Source organism: Lissotriton helveticus, chromosome 1_1 (genome assembly GCF_964261635.1).
Source record: "Lissotriton helveticus chromosome 1_1, aLisHel1.1, whole genome shotgun sequence".
Lineage (NCBI taxonomy): Eukaryota > Metazoa > Chordata > Amphibia > Caudata > Salamandridae > Lissotriton > Lissotriton helveticus.
In genome coordinates, this window is record NC_136057.1 from 1,248,301,693 (window position 1) to 1,248,326,570 (window position 24,878).

The 24,878-nt window shown below is 44.2% G+C and overlaps 1 protein-coding gene across 1 annotated transcript in view; it reads right to left on the minus strand.

The window, feature by feature from the left end:
• LOC144822413 (lysosomal alpha-glucosidase-like) overlaps positions 1–24,878 on the minus strand; it is a 993,087-nt gene that overhangs the window by 230,590 nt on the left and 737,619 nt on the right. Inside the window, exon 17 of the mRNA XM_078679897.1 lies at positions 1,252–1,336. Within this exon, the coding sequence (XP_078536023.1) occupies positions 1,252–1,336 (85 nt within the window). The remainder of the gene's footprint in view (positions 1–1,251; positions 1,337–24,878) is intronic.

Sequence of the window (24,878 nt, forward strand, 5' to 3'; positions counted from 1 at the left end):
TATAGGATGACTTGACTAGAGGAGAGAGATACAACGGGGGTTTCGGCAGACTAACAGTATCCTTTGTTATTCTCAGTTTAAAGAAAACTATAATGAAAACACCCAGGTGCACGAATGTCTAGTTGTAGACATTTTTGTTCCCTCGAGTGGATGAATTTTATTTAAGAAATATTTTAAAATCACCCGATTTGTCTTTAGAAGACTATGAGGTTTGCATGCACAGCTTCGTCTGATGCTGAGTATTTGAGGAGTGAATGTTCTTTGCTGTTTTACTTTAAATACAAGGATACAGATGGGTCCCAGAAAGACTTCTCTAGCTCCATACAACCTGAAACGAGACACACTTACAAGCACGTTTATTTGTGGACGGTGTTCCATGGGATCAGAGGTGATGACTTTTAACCCCAGTGGAATAGGTGAAGCAGGAGGAAGGTGAAGCAGGAGGTCGCATGATGTGGGAGCACCATCGCCTTCGACCTTTACGTGATCCATTTCTTATTCAAGATTTTATAACAGTCGAATTTCTTTCTAAGAGTCAATTCTTGCGCGTGGCAGTCTGGATCCTCCTTATTCACTTTATATAAGGCTATTTTACCTTTTCTTGAGAGAACTTGAATGCTTTGTACCATTGGAGCTTTTGGCCATTGTAGTCTATTGACTGTCCGGTAAGGTACCTCTAAAGTAAGGAATCTCTAAACTCATTCTTTGTTCTCTGTTAGGTCGGTGATCCATGCCATCAACTGCAGGTTTATGGTTTGATTTTTTAAATAAAACAAACTAACTTCATCTCATAAACATCAAACGATAACTGGAGCACAACGACAGCCTGTACTCATACCTTGCATCATGTAATTCAAGCTTATAGGAACAAATATTTTAAATTATTTAAACGTCTCTGATGTACTTTGGAGGCTCCATATCATAACTACAGCATTCGTGTTCCACAGTTCTGGTCTATTGACATGTATATCACATACATTTCCATGTATCTGAATTAAGACAAATAGAGTATTGGGTGATAAGCATTAACTAATAGAACGAATGTGATATGCTCAGCATTGAAGATGACCAGTAGTCAGTACTCCAAGCCTTTGTTCGATCTTAGTTCAGATGATTCAGCTAACTTTCCTAAGCAAAATAGTTAAAACTACTTCAGATACCAGCATTTAACAACAGTAAGTTTGTCATACTTTATATATTTTGTATAGGATCATCAATCTACAATTTGCAAACAATATGTGAACTACTTGCCTCGTAGAGTACTGGAGTGATCATAAAACTTGGTCCCCACAGGAACGCTTCATCTATGTCATGGGTCCGTCGGTCCGACATGAACCTATTTTTAAATGTGAACAGTACATTGCTCAAACAAATTAGTTTTGGTAAATAATAGAACAAAACTATGATTATGTGAAATGATTTATTGTACAATTTCAAAAGTAAAACCGGAGCCAACCCGGTTTCTTCTTGGACTTTATTTAGATTGACCCAGTAAAATGGGATTAACATAAACTTGCTGAAACAATAAACACCTGGAACAGAGCTATAACTAGCCTCTCACATCAAAAGTATACTGGGAAAAAAACAAATGCCAAGGTCAAGGACAACCACGGGTGATTGTCCTCTGGCCCAAAGTCGCAAAATATTTAAATGTAGTCTATTAAGATGTTTGGTAAATGCTTTAGAGTTATATCTACTTCTAGTTTGACTCCAGCTTGAAACTGGCTTCATTTATTATCCCAATCAGGAATTCACAGAAGTATTCCTAATAGGCGTAAAACACTGTACAACTCTGTAAATCTGTGTCAAAGTGCACAACAATAAACTCCATGCAATGGGAGGCGAGTGGGAAGAACACGACATGGCTTGCCTTGAAAATTTGTGAACTCTCACAAACTTGAGTTGAGGTTCTGTGATTTCGAACCAGACTCCATTTTGTTTGAGTAGTTCAAGACGCTATTTTTGTGTTGCCCTCACGTAGGCCGTGGAGGTAACCGAACAAGCAAAGTTGCATGGGCCTCATTGTTCATGTATGCATTAACAGGCCCTTTTCTGACTTGTGAGTAAATTGCAGAGAAACTGACCTCTTCACCTCTTCATATCTTATCCTACTCAGCATCTGAATTGTTTCTTTCCTTCCGACTTTTCATAACATGGGTAGTGCTTTCAATCATGGGTTTGTCCGGCTTGTGAAAATTGAATTTGGGACAGTCCTAATAATTAACTTTTGGGTTGGGTTACTGTAAATTGGGTTTTTGTTAATGTGATACTCAGTTAGAAAATGTGTCCTATTGGTCAGAATTTTGCGCAGTGGGTGTACATTTATAATGAGAATATGGTGTATAAAAAGGAATGTCTTGCTCTATGAAAACTGAGCAGTTTCCTGAGTTGTACACCGTGTTGTATTGCTTGGTTTACTGTTACTAGCTGCAGCTAATAAATTTGATCTCTGACACCACCTAGAAGTATTCCGTGTCTCTGTTTGCCAAGACAGGAGAACCCAAAGACTTTGGGCGTGTCCCTGGAGCCGCTGGGTTCTTCAGTTGGCGCCCAACAGTGGGGCGACTTCAGCGGTACCGGTCCAAGCCTGAGGATCGTGAGGAGCCATGTGAGGAAATTCTGGAGGAAGGCCGCCACTTCATTGACCCCTGCATGTCGACGTGGACCGAAGGTCTTTTCTGCGAGGCTTCCAGCTTTCCAACGGCTACGAAGGACTGCTGCCCTGACTGTCGCCCTATCTTGGACCCTTGATTAATCCTTTGTAAAGCGAGACGATAGACGGTCTTCTAGTGGCGTGACAGATATTTTGGTTAAGTATAAGTGGCTCGCTCCCACGATTTTGTTTTGGTTCTTGGTTTTGTTTGATTCGGTTGTTGCAATAATCGAAGCCGAGGGGCTCGTATATTTACGAGTGTATCGATAGTTGATAACCCCTTGGAGTTTGAAGCTAGATTAGTGAGCTATAAGATGCCTGGTCTAGCATAATTAGGAAATGGTTTAGTTGTGGTTGCAACAGGGATTCCCGATTGGAGGATTCGTGTCCGTTACCTCCGGTTGGAACTCCAACTTATGAGCTCTATTCAAAACACGGAGTGGGTCCTATCACTTATAATGAAGTATGGGTCGCTATACAAAAAAAGATGGTGTTTTACGATGGCCCCAACATGGTAGTTTTGAATTAAATATTTTAGATAATCTGGAAGTTGAGCTATTTAAGAAGAAAGCCCGGCCGGCAATGTTTGACTAAGGAAGCCAAACAGCGAGAAATTAAGCAAGCAAAAAGAGATAGGAAAGATAAGAATATGTCAGTACTACAAGCTGCTAGGCAGTTTAAGGAAGATGGAGAAGAGCGTGCGAGTGAAGTCTCAGATAGACAACGTTGCATGGCCATAGATAAATGTTATCCGGCCTTGCCGCCTTCTCCGCCGAAAGTAATTCAAGATCTTGAAAAAGATCCTTTGATCTCTCATTTACTGAGATTGCCACCCCCTTATGTGCAGGGTGCTACTGCGCCTCCATTACCCCCGGTTGTTCCACCCTTTGTTGTTCAACCTCCTGCTGTTGTTCAGGCACCCGGTGCTCCACAGATGGTTTTGCCTCCTACTGCGCAACCCACTCTAGGGTAGCCAGCTTTGCTACCAGCTTTGCCTCAAACTCCTTTGCCTTCTACTTCTGCATCTTCGACTCCTGCTGCTCTTGTTCCTACACCTCTTTTGCCTCAAAATACTTATTCTCCTGTTCTTATGTCTGCTTCTTCTCCTTCTGCTCGAAAACGAATGACTGAGACTGTTGTTAATCTGTTGTCTCCATTGTTTGGGTCACTGAATATGACCCCTGTTTTGGAACGTAAGCAGAGTCTTAGTCAGCTTCCTAGTTCCGAGGAACAGACAGTGTTGGATTTGTTGGCTCGTAGATGGATTTTAAATGCTTCTAGGTATGATTTGCCAGCGGTTATGGATGTTTTCTTTCAGTGGGAGCCGCCTAAGCAAAGGTATGTTTTTGATGTAATGTGTACTTTTCTTCGTCAGGAATGGGAAGATAATGAGTTGGGTCCGATTCCGCAGGAAGTGCTTGATGTTCAGTCCGAATTTGCTAAAGGGACGATAGTGGAATCTGATGTTACAGATGCCGTAGAGACAATACTTGCTTGCAGGTCTAGACTACCGCCTCAGCCATTGTACGAACCTGATCCCTCTGTTAGGAGGAAAGTGAAGCAGTATCCTATGAGAGAGGTTCCCCCTGTATGGAGAGAGGAAGTTGTTGCTAATGTTAATCAGGGTATTCAGGGTGTACCGGCTCATTTTCAGCGAGTATGGGTACATTTCCCTTGGAAAAGAGCAGAGGTCTTGGCTCTTAAGCAGACCTTACCTGACCCCCGTAAGAATCCTGCCGGTTATTATAAGGAGTTGTCTCAGACAGTTGAAGCGTATATTATGAATTTAGCTGACATAGAAATGTTAATGGGTAATGTAGTTCCTCAACCTTTGTGGGCGAAGATTAGTCATGAGAATCATGCGGCAGAATTAGGAGATACGTGGGCTAATATTGTTGCTGCAGATGGTCGGCAGGCAGGAGGTGCCAAACCTGAGCCCTTAGTTGCAGAATTACCTGGTAGGATTATTAATTTAATGAAAACTATCATGCCTCCTTTACGAGTGAATTGGGACAAGTTAGCAGCATGCAAACAAAAGAAAGACGAGAGTGTGTCTGATTTCTTCACGAGGTTTTAGGAAACGTTTATTGATCATAGTGGTCAGGACATGAGTACTGAAGGTGGTCAAAGGTTGTTCGTGGACAAATTTGTCTTTAATTTGCTTCCCGAACTTTCTAATAAGTTAAAGGACTCTGAGAGTTCATGGGCTTTTTTTTTGTCGGCCCAGATATTGGCTACTGCACAATATTATGAAAATAGGGATAAAGATGAGAAGGATAAAGCAGAGAAGAAAACTTAAGATCTAAAGACGAAGGTTCTTTTGCAGCAAGCTTATCCGCCTCGTCAGAATCAGCCTCCGTTTCAGCAACCTCCACAGTTTCAGAGATTGTTACAGAAGCCTGAGCCTTATGCTCTGCGATTCTTTCCTGGTCCTAATCAGTGTGCTTACTGTAGAGAGGAAGGTCATTTTAAGAATAGTTGCCCGGCTTTGTTACAGCGTGCGAATGGCGTATCTGGTCAGAGAGGTCGTGGTGGTTTCCAGCAAGCTCCTAGGGGTAGGGGACGTGGTGTGTTTCCCCAGAATGAGCGTTCCTCTTCCCTTCAGAATTCTGTGAATTATTTTGACAGACAGAATGTTCCGAGTGTTCAGTCTGCACAGTACTATGTTGATGATTATTATGTCAAGAGTGAGAGTACTGGTTATAATGATAGTTAGGACAGCCATGGGCAAAGAGAGGGAGTAGTGTCAGTTCCAGTAGACCAGAATGGACCTTATGTTGAAGTAATTACATCAGGTGTGGCAGAACCTTTTCTTTTGAATACTGGTGCGACGGAGAGTTCTATTATGCACTCTAAACTTCCTGGCGCACCTTTGTCTGGCTTGACCAATGTTTCCGTAGGATTTTCTGGCGCCCCAGTTTGTAACCCGGTTTCTAGCCCTTTGTCCCGTTCTATTGGTCCTTGTGAGTGGAAGCTCCACTTATTCTGACGACTGGTTGTGGTGAGAATCTGTTGGGTTTGGACTTGCTGAAAAGATTGTATGCGACATTACATTGCTCTCCTTCGGGAGTACATCTTACCTTGAGTAAGAAAGTGATTTCTCCGATGTATTTGTCTAAAGATTGCCTTCCACTGGAATTGCGTTCTCTTCCTGATACACTTTGGGCTACAGGTCCCAATGATGTTGGTCTTTTGCAGATTCCACCCTATGTTGTTACCCTTAAGTCGAATGCTAGGCTACCTCGTATTCCCCAATATAAAATATCGAGCGATGGCGAGAGAGCTCTTTTGGCGATCACTTATGATTTGGTTGAGAAGGGTGTAATTGAGGAAACGAGAGGTAATGTGTGTAACAGTCCTGTTCTGCCTGTCCTTAAGCGTACTGATGCTTCTCAGCCACCTGTGTACCGGTTTGTGATCGATCTTCGAGAAGTGAATAAGATTGTGGTGCCACAGTTTCCTGTTGTCCCTGATATCACTGCTTAGTTGACTCTGATTCCTGCTTCAGCAGCCTGGTTTTCAGTTATCGACCTGAAGAATGCTTTCTTCAGTATTCCAATTGCTGAGGAAAGTAGAGATATTTTTGGCTTCTCTTTAGGAGGCCGAAGCTTCCGGTTTAAGAGAGCTCCCCAAGGTTATTGTGAAAGTCCCTCCATCTATAGTCAGGCGTTGAAAACTCAGCTTGATGATTTTGTATTGCCTTCTGGTGCTACTCTTATTCAGTACGTTGATGATCTGTTGATTACTGCTGATGACGAAGAGATTTGTAAAGAGGCTACTCTTTCATTGTTACAACATTTGTCTGACCTTCATCATAAAGTGTCACCTTCAAAGTTACAGTATTGCCGACAAGAAGTAACCTACTTAGGTCATCTCTTGTCGAAGGAGGGAAGAAGGTGGACCCCAGAACGAATTCAAGCGATTGCGCAAATGACTGTACCATCCACACAGAGAGAAGTGTGTGCCTTTTTAGGTATCACCTCGTATTGTAGACAATGGATCCCCAACATTTCCTTGCTAGCGAAACCTTTGTTGGCGTTGACTCTTAAAGATACTCCGTACCCTCTCCCTTGGTCTGATGATTGTCAGAAAAGTTTTTCTGAATTACGTGATGCATTGTGTTCTGCTCCGGTGTTGGGTACCCAGGACTACAGTAAACCTTTCACGTTGTATGTTCATGAGAGAGAAGGTTGTGCATTGTCAGTATTGACTCAACAGTTTGGAGACAAGCAACGCCCATGTGCGTATTTTTGAGCGACGTTAGATCCAGTAGCTAAAGCATTGCCGAGTTGTTTGAGAGCTACAGTGGCAGCGGCTGTTTCTATTCGACAGTCTGCTGGTTTGTTATTGGATAATACGTTGATTGTGATGGTTCCACATGCAGTGGATACCTTATTGAACAGAACTAAGACACATCACCTTACTACTGCAAGTCTGTCAGGTTACGAGTTGACACTTTTGGCTAGCCATGTGTACATCAAAATATGTAATGTGTTGAATCCAGCTACGTTGTTGCCGATTTCTGTAGAGACAGATGCTCAAGAACAGCATGACTGCTTCCTTCGGACAGAGGAAGAAACGAAGGCTAGAGTTGATCTGAAGGATACTCCTCTTGAGAATGTTGATGGTACTTTATGGGTAGATGGTTCGTGTTTCAAGCTTCCGAATGGTTAGACGACTGCAGCATATGCTGTCACAACTTTGCATACAGTTGTTGAAACAGCACGCATAGCACATAATTCAGCTCAAGCAGCAGAGCTAATAGCACTGACTAGAGCGTGTGTGTTGTCGGAGGGAAAACAAGTGAATGTCTATACCGATAGCCAGTATGCGTTTAGTGTTGCCCAGAGTTTTGGACGTTTGTGGAGAGAAAGAGGATTCCTTACTTCCCATGGGATGAAAATTCAGCATGGGCAGTTAGTGAATGAACTTTTGGAATCACTTACTCTCCCAAAGCAGATTACAATTGTGAAGTGTAGTGCACATAAGAAAGTTGTGGATGATGTAGGTCGAGGAAATGCGTTTGCGGATGAAGTTGCGAAGGAAACGGCGAAAGACATGATGAGCCGTATGTATGTTGCGGGCCCTGCTAATTGGGTTATGGAAAGTGGAATGTGTGAAGACACAATAGAAAGTGTGAAGTTGATTCAGGCTGAAGCTACTGAGAAAGAAGTGAGTAAGTGGAGAGAAACTACGGGTATGTTGGATCCGACAGGTTGTTGGTTCGAGTTGTCAGAACACCAGCGATGGTCGTTGCCAGATGCATATGTGCTCCCAGTGGTTACGATGGCTCAAGGAATGGCTCACATTAGCTCGAAAGGGATATGCAAGTTGTTGGCTCCAGTATGGCAGAATTCTGGAATTCCAAAATGTGCTGAGAACGTGGTGAAGCATTGCATGATTTGTTTGAAGTACAATCCTGGCAAGGGAACTCCAACTCCGGCTGGTCATTTTGCTCCTCCGACGTATCCGTTTGAAGTGATACAGTTAGATTACATTTACATGGAGAGATGCAACAATTTGAAGTATGTCCTTGTGGTTGTTTGCGCCTTTTCCAGATGGATAGAGGCTTACCCCCTAAAGGATAATACTGCCTTGTCTACAGCCAAGGTTTTGCTCAAAGAATATTTCCCTAGATTTGGTTTGCCGAGAATTGTATGGTCGGACAATGGGAGTGAATTTGTGGGTCAGATTATGAAGAAAGTGTGTGCTGGTTTGGGTGTTAGGCAGAAATTTCACGCTGCGAATCACCCCCAGTCAGCTGGACTTGTTGAGTGCTATAATGGCACGTTAAAACTGAAACTAGCTAAGATTCAAGCGAGCACTGGTCTTACATGGCCGGATGCCTTGCCGTTGGCTCTTTTGTCAACAAGGACGACAGTGCATTCTCGTGTGGGACTTAGCCCATACGAAATAGTGTTTGGTCATCCAGCGAATGTTTGGGGTGTGCCTCGTCCTAAAAAGTACAGTGAAATTGAGTACCCTATGTTGGTGGATTACTTACATGACTTGACTGCTAAATTACGTGTTTTCCACTAACAGGTCTATGACAGTTTGCAGACAGCTACTGCAGATCCAGGCCATGCGATTCAACCTGGAGAGTACGTGCTAACTAAGAACTTTCAGCGAGCCAAAAATTGGAACCGAGATGGACTGGTCCCTATTTAGTTCTGCTGGTAACTCAGACTGCTGTTAGAGTAGTTGGTAAAAAGAATTGGGTGCATGCCACCCACTGCAAACGAGTTCCTTTGCCCTTACCGTATGATAAGTGGGTGAGGGATGGAATAGCTGACTCAGAGTGTGAAAGGATTCCTAGATTTGTACCTTTTAGTGATGCGCATTTGACATGGACTCAGTCAGAACGCGAGGATGATGACATTCTGCAAGCTGCTGTGCTTTCCCATTTGAGAATCAACACAATGGATCCAGAGGTCCTTTTCGAGGAACAAACTGTGCCTGGCAAAGAACGTTACAATCTGAGATCGAAAAAGGCATTTGAAATGGACAAATAAAATTGAATTTTTTTTAGTAGTGAAATACACCTTGTCCGATCAAGAGACTTTTTTACTTTTTACTTTTTCGAGTCACCATCCGGACTCAGCTGCAGGGTCGCGGTACAGCCTTAAGGGGTGAGCCGCATATTGACACAAGGTCTTTGGTTCAGGATCGTTAGTGTGATTTTGGCGCACACTTAAGTGAAGAAGGTAATAGCCGCGAGCAGCACGTTAGAGGATGGAGTCTTTTGAGTCCGACAAGGGTGTTAAGAGAGTTAATTTTAGAGCGAAAATGTGTACATTGATCCGTAACAAATGTTTTTTAATAATATGTTTTCTAATGCTTTTGAATATTACGATAGCTTGTGTGGGTTGGATTTTCTATGTCACACAACAGACGCTTGCATCTACCTCCCAACCTACTCTTTCTTTTTCTACTGTTTCCCCACATGAGTTTTATACGTTGCCTGAACATGAACAGACACGAAGATCAGAATTTCTGAACAATTCGTTTATACAGATGTTGCACCAGCATCAGCTAGTTGTAAATACCACGAGTTGTTGGGTGTGTGGTCTTATGGCGCATACAATTGATAAGGGAATGCCATATTTGGTTTTGCCTTTTTCGCCTAATGGGTCAGTATGGGCACTCCAATCAATGTTTATCTATGCGAATGAAGCATCTCCTGTACGTTCTGTCAAAGATAATGTGTGTAATAATGCTTTAATACGGGGAATAGTCGATATGATTAGAGATATCGATGCGTATAATGCTATCCCTAAAGATGAGGTACAAGCATATGTTGATTGGAACAAGACGAGATATAGCATTAGTCTGACAGAAAAAGAGAGACAGAAAAGGTCTCCTCCTATTTGGACTATACCCCACCGAGGTCATTTTTGTCTGCAAGGTAATGGTCAGAATCCGGGAGCTCAGCTTGGTAAGAGTGTGTGTGTTCACACCTATGTCTATACGTTCCAGAAATCTCCACAGTTCGTGCCCCCTAAAGGCACGTATTTTGTTTGTTACGACAGAGCATATACATGGTTGCCTTCTGATTTTTCAGGCACATGTTATGTGGCATTTTTGCTTCCCCCTACGTATACAGCTGCTTTTGATTACCATAAGACAAGATATGGTAGAGGTGTTATCGATGCGGAAGATACTGTCGCACAAGAAGTTGGAAACTTCTTTAAGGGTTTCCTGCCCTTTTGGGGTCCTATGGCCAATAGTAGGAATATTCGTCAGCTTACAAGAGTGGTCGAGGCCACTATCAATGAGACTGCAGGTGCTCTAAGCAATATTACAGCTGAGCTTCAAGCGGATCGCCTTATGACATTACAGAACCGCTTTGTTTTAGATATTATACTTGCAGATAGAGGTGGGGTATGTAAATTTATCGGTTCTAGTTGCTGTGTTTTAATACCAGATAACGCCCCGACAGTGTACCAAGCCATCTTGAGGTTACATAAGTCCGCTGAGTCTATACATGTAGACGAAGGGAACTGGTCATTGATAGAATGGTTTTGGGAACTGCTGTCCAAATGGGGATGGAAGATTCTGATGTTTCTTGGTATGGCTTTAGCAATCCTTTTCTCGTGTTGCTTATGCATCCAGTGTGGTCCCGCCATTTGTAGTCTTTGTGCTACGATCTGTGTGAGAAGACCCGTCCCGAGAGAAGTGAAGGATAATAATATGATGTTACAGCAACACCTTGATGACCTGATGAGAATAGATATAGACCTGGATTCAGATTGACGTGAGTTTAGGTTATTGCCTACGTAATGGCAAAAGGAGGGACTGAGGTTCCGTGATTTCGAACCAGACTCCATTTTGTTTGAGTTGTTCAAGACACCATTTTTGTGTTGCCCTCACGTAGGCCGTGGAGGTAACCGAACGAACAAAGTTGCATGGGCCTCATTGTTCATGTATGCATTAACAGGCCCTTTTCTGACTTGTGAGTAAATTGCAGAGAAACTGACCTCTTCACCTGAAACTGACCTTCCAAAACCAATTTACCTTATGTTTGATTCTTGTCTAAAATTGCCAATCAATGTTCAGGATATCGTTAACTTTTAGTTTCCTTGCACATATCTTATCCTAATCAGCATCTGAAATATTTCTTTCCTTATGACTTTGCATTACATGGGTAGTGCTTTCAATTATGGGTTTGTCCGGCTTGTGGAAATTGAATTTGGGACAGTCCTAATAATTAACTTTTGGGTTGGGTTACTGTAAATTGGGTTTTTGTTAATGTGATACTCAGTTAGAAAATGTGTCATATTGGTCAGAATTTTGCGCAGAGGGTGTACATTTATAATGAGAATATGGTGTATAAAAAGGGATGTCTTGCTCTATGAAAATTGAGCAGGTTCCTGAGTTGTACACCGTGTTGTATTGCTTGGTTTACTGTTACTAGCTGAAGCTAATAAAGTTGATCTCTGACGCTACCTAGAAGTATTTCGTGTCTCTGTTTGCCAAGACAGGAGAACCCGAAGACTTTGGGCATGTCCTTGGCGCCGCTGGGTTCTAAAACCTGGTTCTTCAGAGTAAGTCGCCATCCACAAATTCCTATATAAAATGGACACCACTGATTCAGAACAAATGCATCTGCCGATCTGGTTGTGTCATAATAAACTTTTGGATGTGTCAAGAGTATTCCTGATCCCACGGTTGTTTCACAGATGACTCATGATGCAATTGTTCTGCAGTACCTTTGATTTCTGTAAGTAGAGCAGGGGTTTACTTGGGGTTCTCGTACAATCAAGCCAGCCGGACAGCCCTCTTTGAATTATAAATAATTATTCCTTGCCTTTGTGGAAGCTTTTTTTCGACAGCTAGTACAAATGTGGGTGCAAAATGTGCACTCGCAGGTGCAAACCTGTTTAGCAGCACTGCATGTAGTGGGATCTTGAAGTTTGCTAATGCCTTATGCAGCTGTCCTCTGCTGATACACTTTATTGCATTTAATGCACTGTTCATGCATCAAGTAAGCATGAGCTGTGGCAGTACTTAATCTATAAAAGAAACTCAGCTGTGAAGCTCACAACCAATGCAGTTAAATGTTGGTGTGCCGAATACCAAGGCTGCGTGGTCTTAAACCCGTCTTGTGCCTTTCAATTTACACTCCATGCCCCTTTATCTTATTACTGCAGGTTCCTCCTTTCTCCCTTTGAGATTGTTTTTCTGTCTTTCTCTTCCTTTGTCTTTCTGCTTCATTTGTTTTACCCTCCTTTGCTCTCGGGAAATGTTTGATGTGGAAAAAATGCAAGAGGAACAAATGATGGAAGGAATGCTGAACAATGCAAACATTCACCCCCGTCACAAAGATCTGGGTTTAATCCATCTGGGTGTAATCTATTGTTCTTTTGCTCACCACCCCAGTTTGGACCCAGCCATATGAAAATCAGTCTTGACCCTGTGCCCCATGGGAACAGTCCAGCCCGAACTGCCAAGCCAGGTCCTCCCTGGACTGGAAACAAGCATCCTAGGAACCGTTTCGGGCTTTCAGCCCTCATCAGCCAGGATAGCTTGATTCCAGTGGCATGGAGAGCACTGGACTCACGTCTGAGCATACCTGTCCCACTTGGGGTGACAAATGCAAAAGGAGAAAATTATGCACGGAATGCTGAACAATGCAAACATTTAAGCTTTCAAACTTAAAAAAAAAAAGCAGCAAATGCTAATGGAACACATAAAGGATGGAATGCTGAACAATAAAAACAATTGTCCCAGTCACAAAGATCTGGGTTTAATCCATCGTTCTTTTGCTTACCACACCACCCCTGTTTGAACCCAGCCATTTGCAAATCAGTCTTGACCCTGTTCCTCATGGGAACAGTCCAGCCCGAAATGCCAAGCCTGGTCCTCCCAGGACCGAAAACAAGCATCCTGATGCCAGTTTTGGAGCATCACTCCTCATCTGCCAGGCTAGCTTGAATCCAGTGGAACTGTGAGCACGGGACCCATGTCTCGGCATACCTTCCGCACTTAGGGCTACAAATGCATAAGGAACAAATGATGGATGGAATGCAGAACAATGCAAACATTCACCCCCAGTCACAAAGATCTGGGTTTCATCCATTATTCTTTTGCTCACCGCACCACCCCAGTTTTTACCCAGCCATTTGCAAATCAATCTTGACCCTGTTCATCATGGAAACAGTCTAGTCCAAACTGCCAAGCCAGGTCCTCACCTGGAACGAAACAAGCATCCTGGGACCGGTTTCGTGGCATCAGCCCTCATTAACCAGTCTAGCTTGAATCCATTGGCGCAGTGAGCATGGGCCCAACGTCCGGGCATACCCTTCCCACTTAGGGCGACATATGCAAAAGAAAAAATGATGGATGGAATGCTGAACAATGCAAACATTCACTCCCAGTCACAAAGATCTGGGTTTAATCCATCATTCTTTTGTTCACCACACTACCCCAGTTTGGCCCCAGCCATATGCAAATCGGTTTTTACCCTGTTCCTCATAGGAACAGTCCAGCTTGAAGTGCCGATCCAAAAAAGTAATTTCGTGGCCTTCCCATCGGTAACCAGCAGCTTAAGTTCATCACTGATTTGTGGTCTTCATAATATACAATGTTTGCTATAATATTAACCTTAGTCAAACTTTAAGTGAGTTTATTGAACAAAAAGATGATGATTAAGTAGGCACAAAAAGACAAAAAAACATGGAAATCTTGCAGAAATCTCATTTAATCTCATTGCCTCAAATGCACACACCGAATAAAACATATTCGCCAAAACCTGCTGGAATTTGAGCATTTAGAACTATAAGGATTGTTGCAATTATACCTGGATATTATACTAAGATTTGACAAGAAGAAGGTGAATGACAAGACAATGTTACACATGATATGTATATATAGGTATGGGTAAGGTATTAAGAGTTCGTAATAAGCAATATATGAACTGCTATGTTAAGAACCACAGAATATTAATATCCCTTAATTATTTCCAGTAACCTATTGAATCAAGTAGAAAGTATGCTCACAATCAACAGAGTACTTTGTTAAAAAGCCTGTGGGGTTGTCCTACTATTAGGAAGAACTGTTCATAAACATACATAAAAGGTTCTATATCAGAACGCTAACAGTTGGTTACACAGAGACAGGGTTAAGGTACATCCATTCACCATTACAGTTATATGCAGGACCTTCACAGCAGGTTATTAAGATATCTCCTATCACATTTTTCGTACTCACTTCGACCCACAAACATCAGTGTGTAGCAGAAGTGATGAGTCAGATGGGTGGAATGTGATGACAATAATGTAAATTCTATTGATATCTTATTCTAGTCTATGGGTAAACACAAAAGAAGGGCCAAGGGAGATGTAGAACTCTGCTGTTGTTCACTCACAAATCCAATATCCTACACACACACAAACACCTGGGTCTAAAACTAGCTGAGCAAAATGTTTTCCTTTTTTAGAACAAATTCCCTCACATACCAGAGGTGGCATGCTTGATCATTGGGATTCTCCTCGCTGTGTGTCAGCTAACCATGGTGAGGGCTACAACTCCTTCCTTGAGAAGGAGGAGCTCTTGGAATATTTTAAGAGATTTAGCAGAAGCCCTATGCTGAACTAAAGAACTGTATTCGCGTTCGCCCTCAAACCTGGCATTGATCGGACGCTCCAGGGTCCTCAAATCATGGACCGAGTGCACCCTGAGAACCACGCAAGTGTCCCTCGAGTTGAAGCACAACACCCGCTGGTTGAAGGTTGTAATGCAATGGATCTGCTATGGAATTTCACTGTGGACCACTTATTTGTTTTGTATTTTTTATTTCATGAGCACGTTATTTGAGCAGAAGCAATGCTTAGAGGTCTTGGTGAATTCCAATGCAACTCTTATGAGGTTCAAGTTGGCAGAAATATGTTTACCTAGAACTGATGATACAAGGAAGCAGGATCAGTTGACCACTGCAAGGTCCCTTCTCACTTTTTAATCCTGTCCCAGGCATGCATGAATAAAGTTGTACACCTGATCTGGAGTCAGTTTTAATCACTACTTCACATATTGCATGCTCTGCGAACCTCACCACTCTTTATTTCACCACAGGGCTTCTACCAAATCTCTTAAAAAGTCCGAAGAGCTCCTCCTGCTCAAAGTAGGAGTCATTGCCTGCATCATGGTCAGTTGTCACAATGCGAGGAGCATCACAATCATGAAGAATGCCATCTCTGGTGGGTGAGGGAATTCATCCTAAAAAAAGCAACACTTTTGTTCAGCTAAGTTTTCTAACTCTTTTTAGACCTAGGTGCTTCTGTTATTCTATTCTATCCCAGGAGTATATTTATTGTTCTCCTATTTTGGTTCACACATTTTTTACAATATTTTTGGTTTAATAAAGAACTTTGGCCCATGCTTTGTAAAATCTTATATGTATAGCCATCCACTAGTGACACATGCTTTGTATTTTTCTAGAGATCTGGCCTAAATACAGGCTGTAAGGAAATGTATCTTTTAGCAGTATCACCCACAAAGGTTTGGACTGACGTTGCTGGTTGTTAAACTCTGAGAGTGCACTGAGGTCTTCTAACCTGACCTCAGTGCCAGTGTTCAAACCCCCTACAAAGTGCATGTTGAATTGGCAAACCACAATTGGCATAATCTGCCTTTGTTGGACTAGGCCCTTTTTACAGGGTCACTCTAAACCTTTTGCCTTTCTCCTAGTTTTTTTCTGACATGGTGTTGGTGTCCAGTGTAAAATGCATGTGCTCTCTGTGTTAAATATGGTAAGATTGGTCTACACATGTTTGGCCTATTTAATTTACCTGTCAGTTCCTTGTAAAGTGGTATCTCATATACCCAGGGCTGGTAAATTAAATGCTACTGGTGGGCTTGCATCACTGATTGCGCCACCCACCAAAGTAGCCTTTCAAACCTATCTCAGGCCTCTGCCATTGCACGGCCTGTGCGAGCAGTGTGACTGCCGCTGTGACATGACACCCAAAGTGTGTGCCATGTCCGTGACGCCCCTTTTACTACATATCAGTCACCCCTAATGTAGGCCCTAGCTAGCTAGCCCTATGGGCAGGATGCATTGGAGGTAAAAGATAGGACATGTACCTTAAGTGTGTGACATGTCCTGGTATAGACAAACAGCCATTTTGGTTTCTCAGTACTGTGGGGCTGCCCTCCCAAAGGAATGCATTGGGGATTCCCTGATAAGTGTTTCAGTGGTAATTCCTGATATGAGAGGAGCAGCGTGGTCAAGTTTGGTATGTTTGAAATAGTAATAAAAAATGCTACGCAATGGTGTGCGCAAATTTATAATAACTATTTTAGAAATGCCACTATTAGAAGTTGGCATTTCTGTGTGCTATGTGTCTGCCGGCCTGATGTGAATTGCATGTCTGGCTTTTGAGTGACAGGGGCTGGTGAGGTGTTTGTGGCTCCAGAAGGGGCAGGGTGAGTCAGCGCTAGGCTGAATGGGACATCTTCATTTTGAGTAGTGAGAGGGGAAGTCCCTGGCCCCTGAATAGGCCTGTGCCTGCCTATGTGAATGCTGGCTCCGCCCCCCTGTAGTGTGTCTGATGGCAGAGCCTCATCTTCGAAAGGAGGGTGTGAGCACTGTAAGCAATATGCTTCAACACCCCCCAGAACCAGTTGGAACTGGTTCCCCCAAGCTCTGTGCTGGCGCAAACAAAGAAATGACTAATATAAATATAGGGGCTGTGACCCCAGGTTCGGGTGAGCTTGTGCTTACTTGGACTAGCGGCCGGTAGGCTGCCAGCCTGCCAGGAGGAACCGCCACTGGGGATGGACTTGCTGCCCTGCTAGGCAGCTGAGGGTCTGCTGGCCTTGTAGCCCCGAGGGGGCTGGCCTGCCTGGGCTTTCTTTGCCCAGCTTCTGCCTTTATCAAGCTCCAGGATGAGGGGAGCGTGAGAGCGCTGCAGCGCTGTGCTGCCAAAGTACCGATAGGAGAATCCAGGTGGGAGCCTACCCCGCACTGGAAGGTGCCTCAAAACCGAAGCGGCAGCCTGCCCCGCGTTTGGTACCATTGGCGGGTGCCCACCCCACGTTTGGTACTATTTTAGAGCGCCTACCCCACTTAAATCATTAGTTCCAAGTGGGTGCCCACCCCGCATTATCACTGCAAAGAGGAGCAGCCGCCGCATCGCCGACATCAGCCCAGAGGAAGTCAGGCAGCCGTGCCTGGTTAGGGGCGTGGCCTGCTTCCAGCCGAGGCGGAAGAAGAATCCAGGCGGGAGCCCACCCCGCACTGGACGGTGCTGGAGGAAGCCTGTGATCAAGTGGGGCTCCCATGAGCTAGTGGGAGCCCGCACCCTCGAGAAGCCTCCTGAAGAAGTCCTGGCAGGGAGTCAAGAGGAACCCGGAGGAGCCAGCCACACACACCGGGTGAAGTAAGGCGAGAGCCCCGTATTGTGAGGAAGGGAGACGAGGCGTCCAACAAGATCCTCCCGGTCTCCCAGGGCAGAGAGACGGAGCCCGCAGAGTTGTCCCCAGTGAGTGGGGGCTGAGATGGGAGCAGTGGTCTTGTGCTCCCACGGCACAGTTGCGGCGGTGCGTGCTTTCTCCCCCAGCTGCACCGCAGATTGCGGGCAGCTGCAACAAGGGTGCAACTTGGTCAGAAGTCCCGGAGGGGGACTTAACAAGGCACGGCGGTGTCCGGGCTCATTTTGGCATCAGCTGTACCGCACGGGTAGTTGCAAAGTGGGTGCAAAGCCTTATCTATAGGGCCCCAGAGTGGAACTCCGTTGAGTGCCCGTCCTTATTGCTTGTGGGGCATTGTTTTGGGCACCAGAGGCACAGAGAGTGCCAGGGCAGTTTGTTGTCTCCACAGCTGCGCAGCAGAGATCAGCAGCTGTAATGTCTGGGCACATTTGGGGTTTGGAGCCTCAGTGGGGGACAGAGGGCACAGTGAGTGCCAGTGCCCATCTTTTTGATTTCACAGCTGCCCAGCAAGTAGTGGGCAGCTGCCACGTTTAGGCCAGCATTCCTTTGGGGGACATTGTTGAAGGAGGTAGGAGTGGCAGACACTCCTCTGCCCCAGCGCAATTGCACGCGTTTTGTTCCTACTGCATTGGCAGCCCTGACATTCGGGACGTAGGGCATTTACACCCCACCAGAAATCCCATTTCTAACAGCCTTACATATAAGTACCTAGTATTTGGTACAAAGGGTACTGGGGCATGTAAAATAGAGTGTCCCCCCATGGCTGCAACACTAGTTGTGCCACCCTATGTCCTAGCCTGGCACTGCAACCTGGAAGAGCAGTTTTAAAATGCTTGTTTGTCTTTACCATTTAAACTAACGGCAAAGCCCTCACTTCCCTTAACAATTTTTGTATGTTTCCCCTAAGGAAAGCCTATGCATTCCCAAAGAAGGGAGCTATATATTTTTAAGTAGGACATATGCTTTTAATCTTTCCTGACAGCAACACTTCCAAATTGTTGTTTTGCAGTGAAAAAGTTAGTATTGGCTAATACAGGTTTAGCGGCTGACCCCTCAGCCCGGCTAACTTCTGAATTGTACTACTAAAATGGGTACTTCCACATATCATATTAATTGTGGCATTAAACCTGACTTGATACCAAGTTGATTTCATTGCAACTTCTAAGAGATGCAACTTTTAGAAAGTTGCCACTGTGTAGCCAAGTTTGCCCAGTAGCCTCATATGGTTTCTGCCCATAGGACATTGGGTTACTGGTTGGGTGTGGTGTGAGCCCTGGTCAAGCAGCAACCAAAATCCTTGTCAGGGTAAGGCACAAGCAAACCTCAAACTACCCTGTGCTCAGCTTCCTGTTAGCTTGCCACAGAGTAATTAAGCTTAACTCAGAGGCATCGTGTAAAGTATTTATGCAACACTTCAAACAGTAGCACAGTGAAAACACACCACAAATGGAGCCCAGAACAGGATTAGAACAATAGAGCCTCATCTAGATATAGATCTGGAATTTGACATTGATGCTAAATCAAAAGTACTAAGAAATTTGTCAGTGCCCAGCCGGTCAGCTCAGGTGATGAGGTGTATGTCAGTCTTCATGATGGAATGGGGACCCCGGTAGTCCATGCAGAAACTAAGTTCTGGAGTGGCGCCCGGTGGGGTAGTCCTGCGTACTAGCACGACAGGGTTGAAACAGGGACGGTTGGAGGGTTCAATCACCCCTAACACCAGCATCTTGGAGACCTCTTCCTTGATAATAGCCCTCACCTCGTCTGACAACCTGTAAATTTTATTTTTAACCGGTGGACTGTCTCCAGTGTCAATGCCATGGACATACATGGGTGTGAGGGAGAACAGAGGCACAAACTACTCCAGTACCGGGTGCCAATCACTTTGCTTTTCTGTGATCAGTGTGGGAGAGAAGTTGACACCCTCCACTGTCCCATCATGTACCTGGGCAGTGTCCGATTTCTCTTGTGTTGTACGGCTTTCTTATTTTGTTGTTTGGTGCTTCACATGCTTTACACTAAGTCCTTTGTTTAAGCCTCACTGCTCACAACCACAGCTACCAAGGGTTGAGCTAAAGATTTTGCAAATGAGTCCAACTGAACTCAAGACAGGTTTTGCACAGGTATTACATGGTAAGGTTGCACAATCACACCATTAATACACCCAAATCCTCACATCAATGCACAGCATTGGGATCCAGAACTTGTGTTTAGCTGTACAAGACAATTAATAAGTTGGTAACCACCGAAAAGATATGCAAAGTAGACACTGAGAAGTTTTAAAAAGTTTGTCAGGATCAGTATTTCCAATCATCGTTTTGCAGGACCTACCACAAAGTTGACAACATGTTTCTCTGAAAGAGTTGAACGTTTCTGCTTTTCTCCAAAGATAGAAAACATTGAAATTGACTTGGCCATTCTGCCTACACTGAGGAGCAATGATTTAAGAGTGCATTGCAGGGACAGGAAAATCAGTCCCCAGGGATCACTGTCAAGAAGGAGAACCTGTGGAAGGCCCTGAGAACCTGGGAGGACGCGAGGAGAGTCCAAGTCCAACTCGCAGAGGAGATCACCACTGACAGTGGGGATGAGGAAGAAGGCAGAGATCTCTTCAACAAGGATGGGGAGAATGAGAGAGTAGCGGAAAAAGTTTGTTCAAGGCATGACTCCACATCTGGAAGTGAAAAGAGCTCCACCTCACTGAGGTGATTCAAGGGCCTAGAAGCCCAGCCCAGCCTCTAAGAGATCCAGGACAGGAAGCTGGTTGTAGAACAAAGGATAATGGCCCAAGAGGAGAACATGCTCAAGCTTGGGCTGAAGCCCCTATGACATCCCGGCAGCAACAAAGAAGCATTAGTAATTGCAGGGGGTGTCTATGATTCTATGTTGCCCAATGGTATTGTTCCTGAATATGTAGAGTGGGTGACATAGACAAATGGCTGGCACTCAATGAAAGGGCTCTAAAGATGAGAAGGGTAGGTACCCAACATTAGGTATCCTTGTTGTGGGAGCTAATTCCAGCAGAAGAGAGAGATAGCTTGCTAACACTAGAAGATGAGATGGCAGAGTCATACACTCACATGAAGGAGGCACTCGAAAGCTATTTGGTTTAAACCCAGAAGGGCACAGAAAATAAATTCAGGAACACATGTAATTATGTAAGGGGTCAACTCTGCCATGGGTGGCCTTTGTAGATGCCTCTGTGAAGTCACTGAAAGACTGGATAAAGGGTAACAAAGTGGAGACCTTTGAGGGGCTGAACAATTTGGTGGTTAAGCAACACATACTTACAAATTGTACCTCAAAGAAGTTACACCAGCATCTAGTGATTTCTGGGCTATCTAGCCATAGAGAGCAGGGGGAGATAGCTGATGAATGGGCACACACTACGGTTTCCAAAAAGCCCCAAGGTGATGATCAAAAGAAAGGAGGACAGGACCCCCTTCAGGGAACAGATGAGGCAAACATAAAAAAGTCATAAACTCCCAAAGAATATCCAAAAGATGTCCAAGGGGGGAGTATGAGAAGTACAAGCAGTGGCCAGAAATCAGCAGGGTTGAAGTTTAGGTCCTGAGAGATACTTGGTGGCAGCATCACCATGGTCATGCTTTCGGGGATAGGAGCCTGGAAGGCCCAGTTTTGGCAAGGGAGAATCGTAGTAGGGTACGTCCTCCTCAATATTTGAAAGATTTTGTGTTGGAGTGAGTGGATCCTTCTCTCGATACTTGTTCCTGCACACCTGTTATCTATCTGTTGCTATATTCACTCTTGTCGGTAGGTCTTCCGGTTTGTGTTGTCTTAGCTATTGTTTGGATATATTTTGTTTGTTGTCTTGTTCCGCTCCGGCTTTTTTGGTAGTGTGGGCTTAAGTTTCCTTTTGTGGTTGTGCTTTAAGGAGTAACATGTGTTGTGTTTATTGTCTATTCAGGGTTCCTTTTGGAATGTGAGAGTTTGAACTCTTTGTGGTTCTGGTACGAAGTTTCAGGATTCTTAGTTGATCAGTGACACCTGGAGCTGAGGGTGGTCCTTGTGCTGTTGTGAATGAATTAGATCTTCTTCGTTAGGCTATGTGTGGATTTACTATTTTACCGCTAGGAACCCACTACAAAGTGTCTGTGCAATGTGTTGTCCACTGTGAAGCCTGGCACTGCACGAGTTGTATACAAAGTTCAATGAAGAAACCCACAGGATTCTTGAAAATACATTTCTGCAAGTATTCTTTTTTCTGTTCGTTTCTGGGAAGTTACTGCTGCAAACGCTAAATTAGTATGAAGTTGGTGTGAAGAAGGGGACACACAAATTGTAAATTGGATTTTTGTCGGCTGTTGGCGAGACATCCTGTTGTAAAATGGAGAGAATCGAATGGCAAGTACAGTAGATATAATAAGAGGTTTGTTAGGACTTAATTACAGGTAGTTAAGATGATAAGTTTAGGGTACATTGCAGACAACCCGACCAGGTGCAGCCTCCTTGTTGCTCAGTCCACACATTCCAACTGACACTCCCAACCTCACCGGACATTCAAGCATTTCTTTACCTCATCAAGCTCTCCAGCATTCCACTAAATCTCTCCGTGGCTTAGGGCCAGATGTAGGTAATTCATATTTACCACTTCTTAAATACCGAATTTTACCGATTCGGTATTTAAGAAGTGGTAAATATGAAGGGGGGAGATGTAGGTATTTCCAGATGTGGAAATACCGAATCGTTAAGATTCGGTATTTACCGAATCTGGAAATACCGAATCGGTATTTCCTATTGTAATTACAGAATCGGTAAATACCGATTTTAGCAAGGGTGCAGGGGGTGTCACTTTGACACCCTCTGGCACCCCTGTTTTAGGCTTGTGTGCCATGTGGCACACATACATGCCCTAAGGGCATGTATGTGTGCCACATGGCACAGGTGTACATGCACAGATGTGCATGTACACCTGCATCGGTATTTTACCATGCAATTGTATTGCATGGTAAAATACCGATTTTCAAAGCCCTGTGTCAATGTGCAACTTGGCACCTACATACCGAAAATGCATTTTCGGTAATTTTACCGATTGGTCTATTTTCCGATTCGGTAAAATTACCGGTTTTTTCCCCCTACATCTCAAAATCCAATTACCGGTCGGTAACGGCCGAATTCAGCCGTTACCGACCGGTAATTGGCCACCTACATCTGGCCCCTAGTCTTGTAAATTACCACAAAACAATTATCCCTTTCCAAGCTGCTGGTTCAAATCAAAACACACTGAAAGTTCACACCAAATGTGATGCTGCCAGCTCACATGAATGCATGCTCAAAATAAATGGTGCCAATGTCCTCCAACTACACACAGGTGCCTCACTTAATTTCCTTGTAGAAAGAGCAAAGCAGACCAAACGACGTTGCTGTGGGCTGTCAAATGAAGAGGACACTGGTGGGGATTCAGGGCATTCTGTTTCTCTCTGGCTTATTATTATTCTTCAATACATTTCTTCTGCACAGCTCTTAGTTTCTTCTGTGGTTTCCTTTAAAATAATTCAGTAATTCTTCAATTCACATGCATGGTTTCTTGCCAAGATCGACACCAGTGTTGTAGAACAAAGGAAGTCCAGTAGAGTAGACATAATAAGAGGTTTATTAAGATTTAGTTACAGGTAGTTAAGATGGTAAGTTTTAGGTACATAGCTGGTAAGTACATAGCAGATAAGCCCACCAGGAGCAGCCTCCTTGCTGCTCAGCCCACACACTCCCAACCTCACCAGACACTCAAGTATTCATTACCTCGCCAAGCACTCCAGCGTTCCACTATATCACCAAGCACTACACCACGCATCCTGGCTGAGCAGCAGGGAAGGTTTTATTAAGGAAAGGGGGCATAGCAATGACTCAAGTCACAACACATCCACACTCCTCTACACAAAGCACATGGCTAATAGAAGCCATAGAAATCAAAATAATTATTCATATCTTCTCCCCAAGCCCCCAGAGTATACTAATATGAATGATACAAGGCATGCCAGGACCCCTCTCCCGATGAAAAATTAAACTGAAAAGACACACAAATCGCATTGTGCAGCAGACCATATACAAGCCACCACTGACTGGGTGCATCGGAAGGCCTCTTGTCCTAATCCATCCCTTTATGACATTATAGTACATGACGTGTGGCTTCCATCTTAAATTGGGGTAACATACACTAAAATCATAACAGTACAGATGTCTCTGTGCATCAGCAGTGCGTAACTGGAAACCAATGTAAATAGTTGTGGCTACAATTCTCTTCGCGTGGTGGGGAGGGCGTAAACAAGCACCCTCAGAAAGCAGCCTAGTCATTTGAACCCGGTCTTTGAATGCACAGCAAATGTAAAGAGAGAAGAACATGATTTACAGCCCTGTTTACAGAAACGGACATGAAGCGTCTGAAAACATTAGTGCTCTGGTCAAATACTCTTAGAGAAAGGGAAAAGTCATCCCTAAACAGGTGTTAAAATGGGACAAGTGGAAGCGTACAAGTACTGGGGCGCTGGTCTGTGGGAGTGTACAAATGACGAAAAGGGGAGACAAAGAGGAATGACGTGTGGCTTCCATCTTAAATTGGGGTAACATACACTAAAATCATATCAGTACTGATGCCTCTGTGCATCAGCAGTGCGTAACTGGAAACCAATGTGTTAGAACTGGGGGTCTCTAGTTGACAGAGGTAGGTACCACTGTCCAAATAGGGACCCTTTCTTCTCGTCAGTGTAAGGAGGAAACACTCTTTAGATAACCTCTGCTCACCCCCTTGGTAGCTTGTCACAAGCAGTCAGGCTGATCCAAAAGCAATGTGTAAAGTATTTGTACTAACACTCACGGTAACACAGTGAAAACACCACAAACTGACTCCACAACAGTTTAGAAAAATAAAGGTATTTAATCTAAACTACACAAGACCAAAATGACAAAAATCCAACATACACAGTTCAAGAATATGGTTGCAAAAGAGTTCCTAAGGTTGCGATAAAATAATCCACAGTTGTGTAAAAAGTTCACAGTTGCGTCACGTTTAGCCAATAGTGCCTTTTAAATGCGGCAAAGTTCCAAAGCAGAAGCTGGTGCGGTGGAAAACAAGCGATGCGTTGCTCCTGAGACCCTGGGGAGGCGATGCGACAACCCCGCTGCAGCAGCAGGCGTGTTGCGACGAATCCGGTCTGTATGGGGAGGAAGGCGGGCTTGTAAGGATTCCGGTGCGTAGGTTCCGTAGGAAGTTTTCTCTTGCAAAGGCACGATGCGATGATCTTTGGAGTTGCGGCGATATCCGGGGCGACAATGTGCG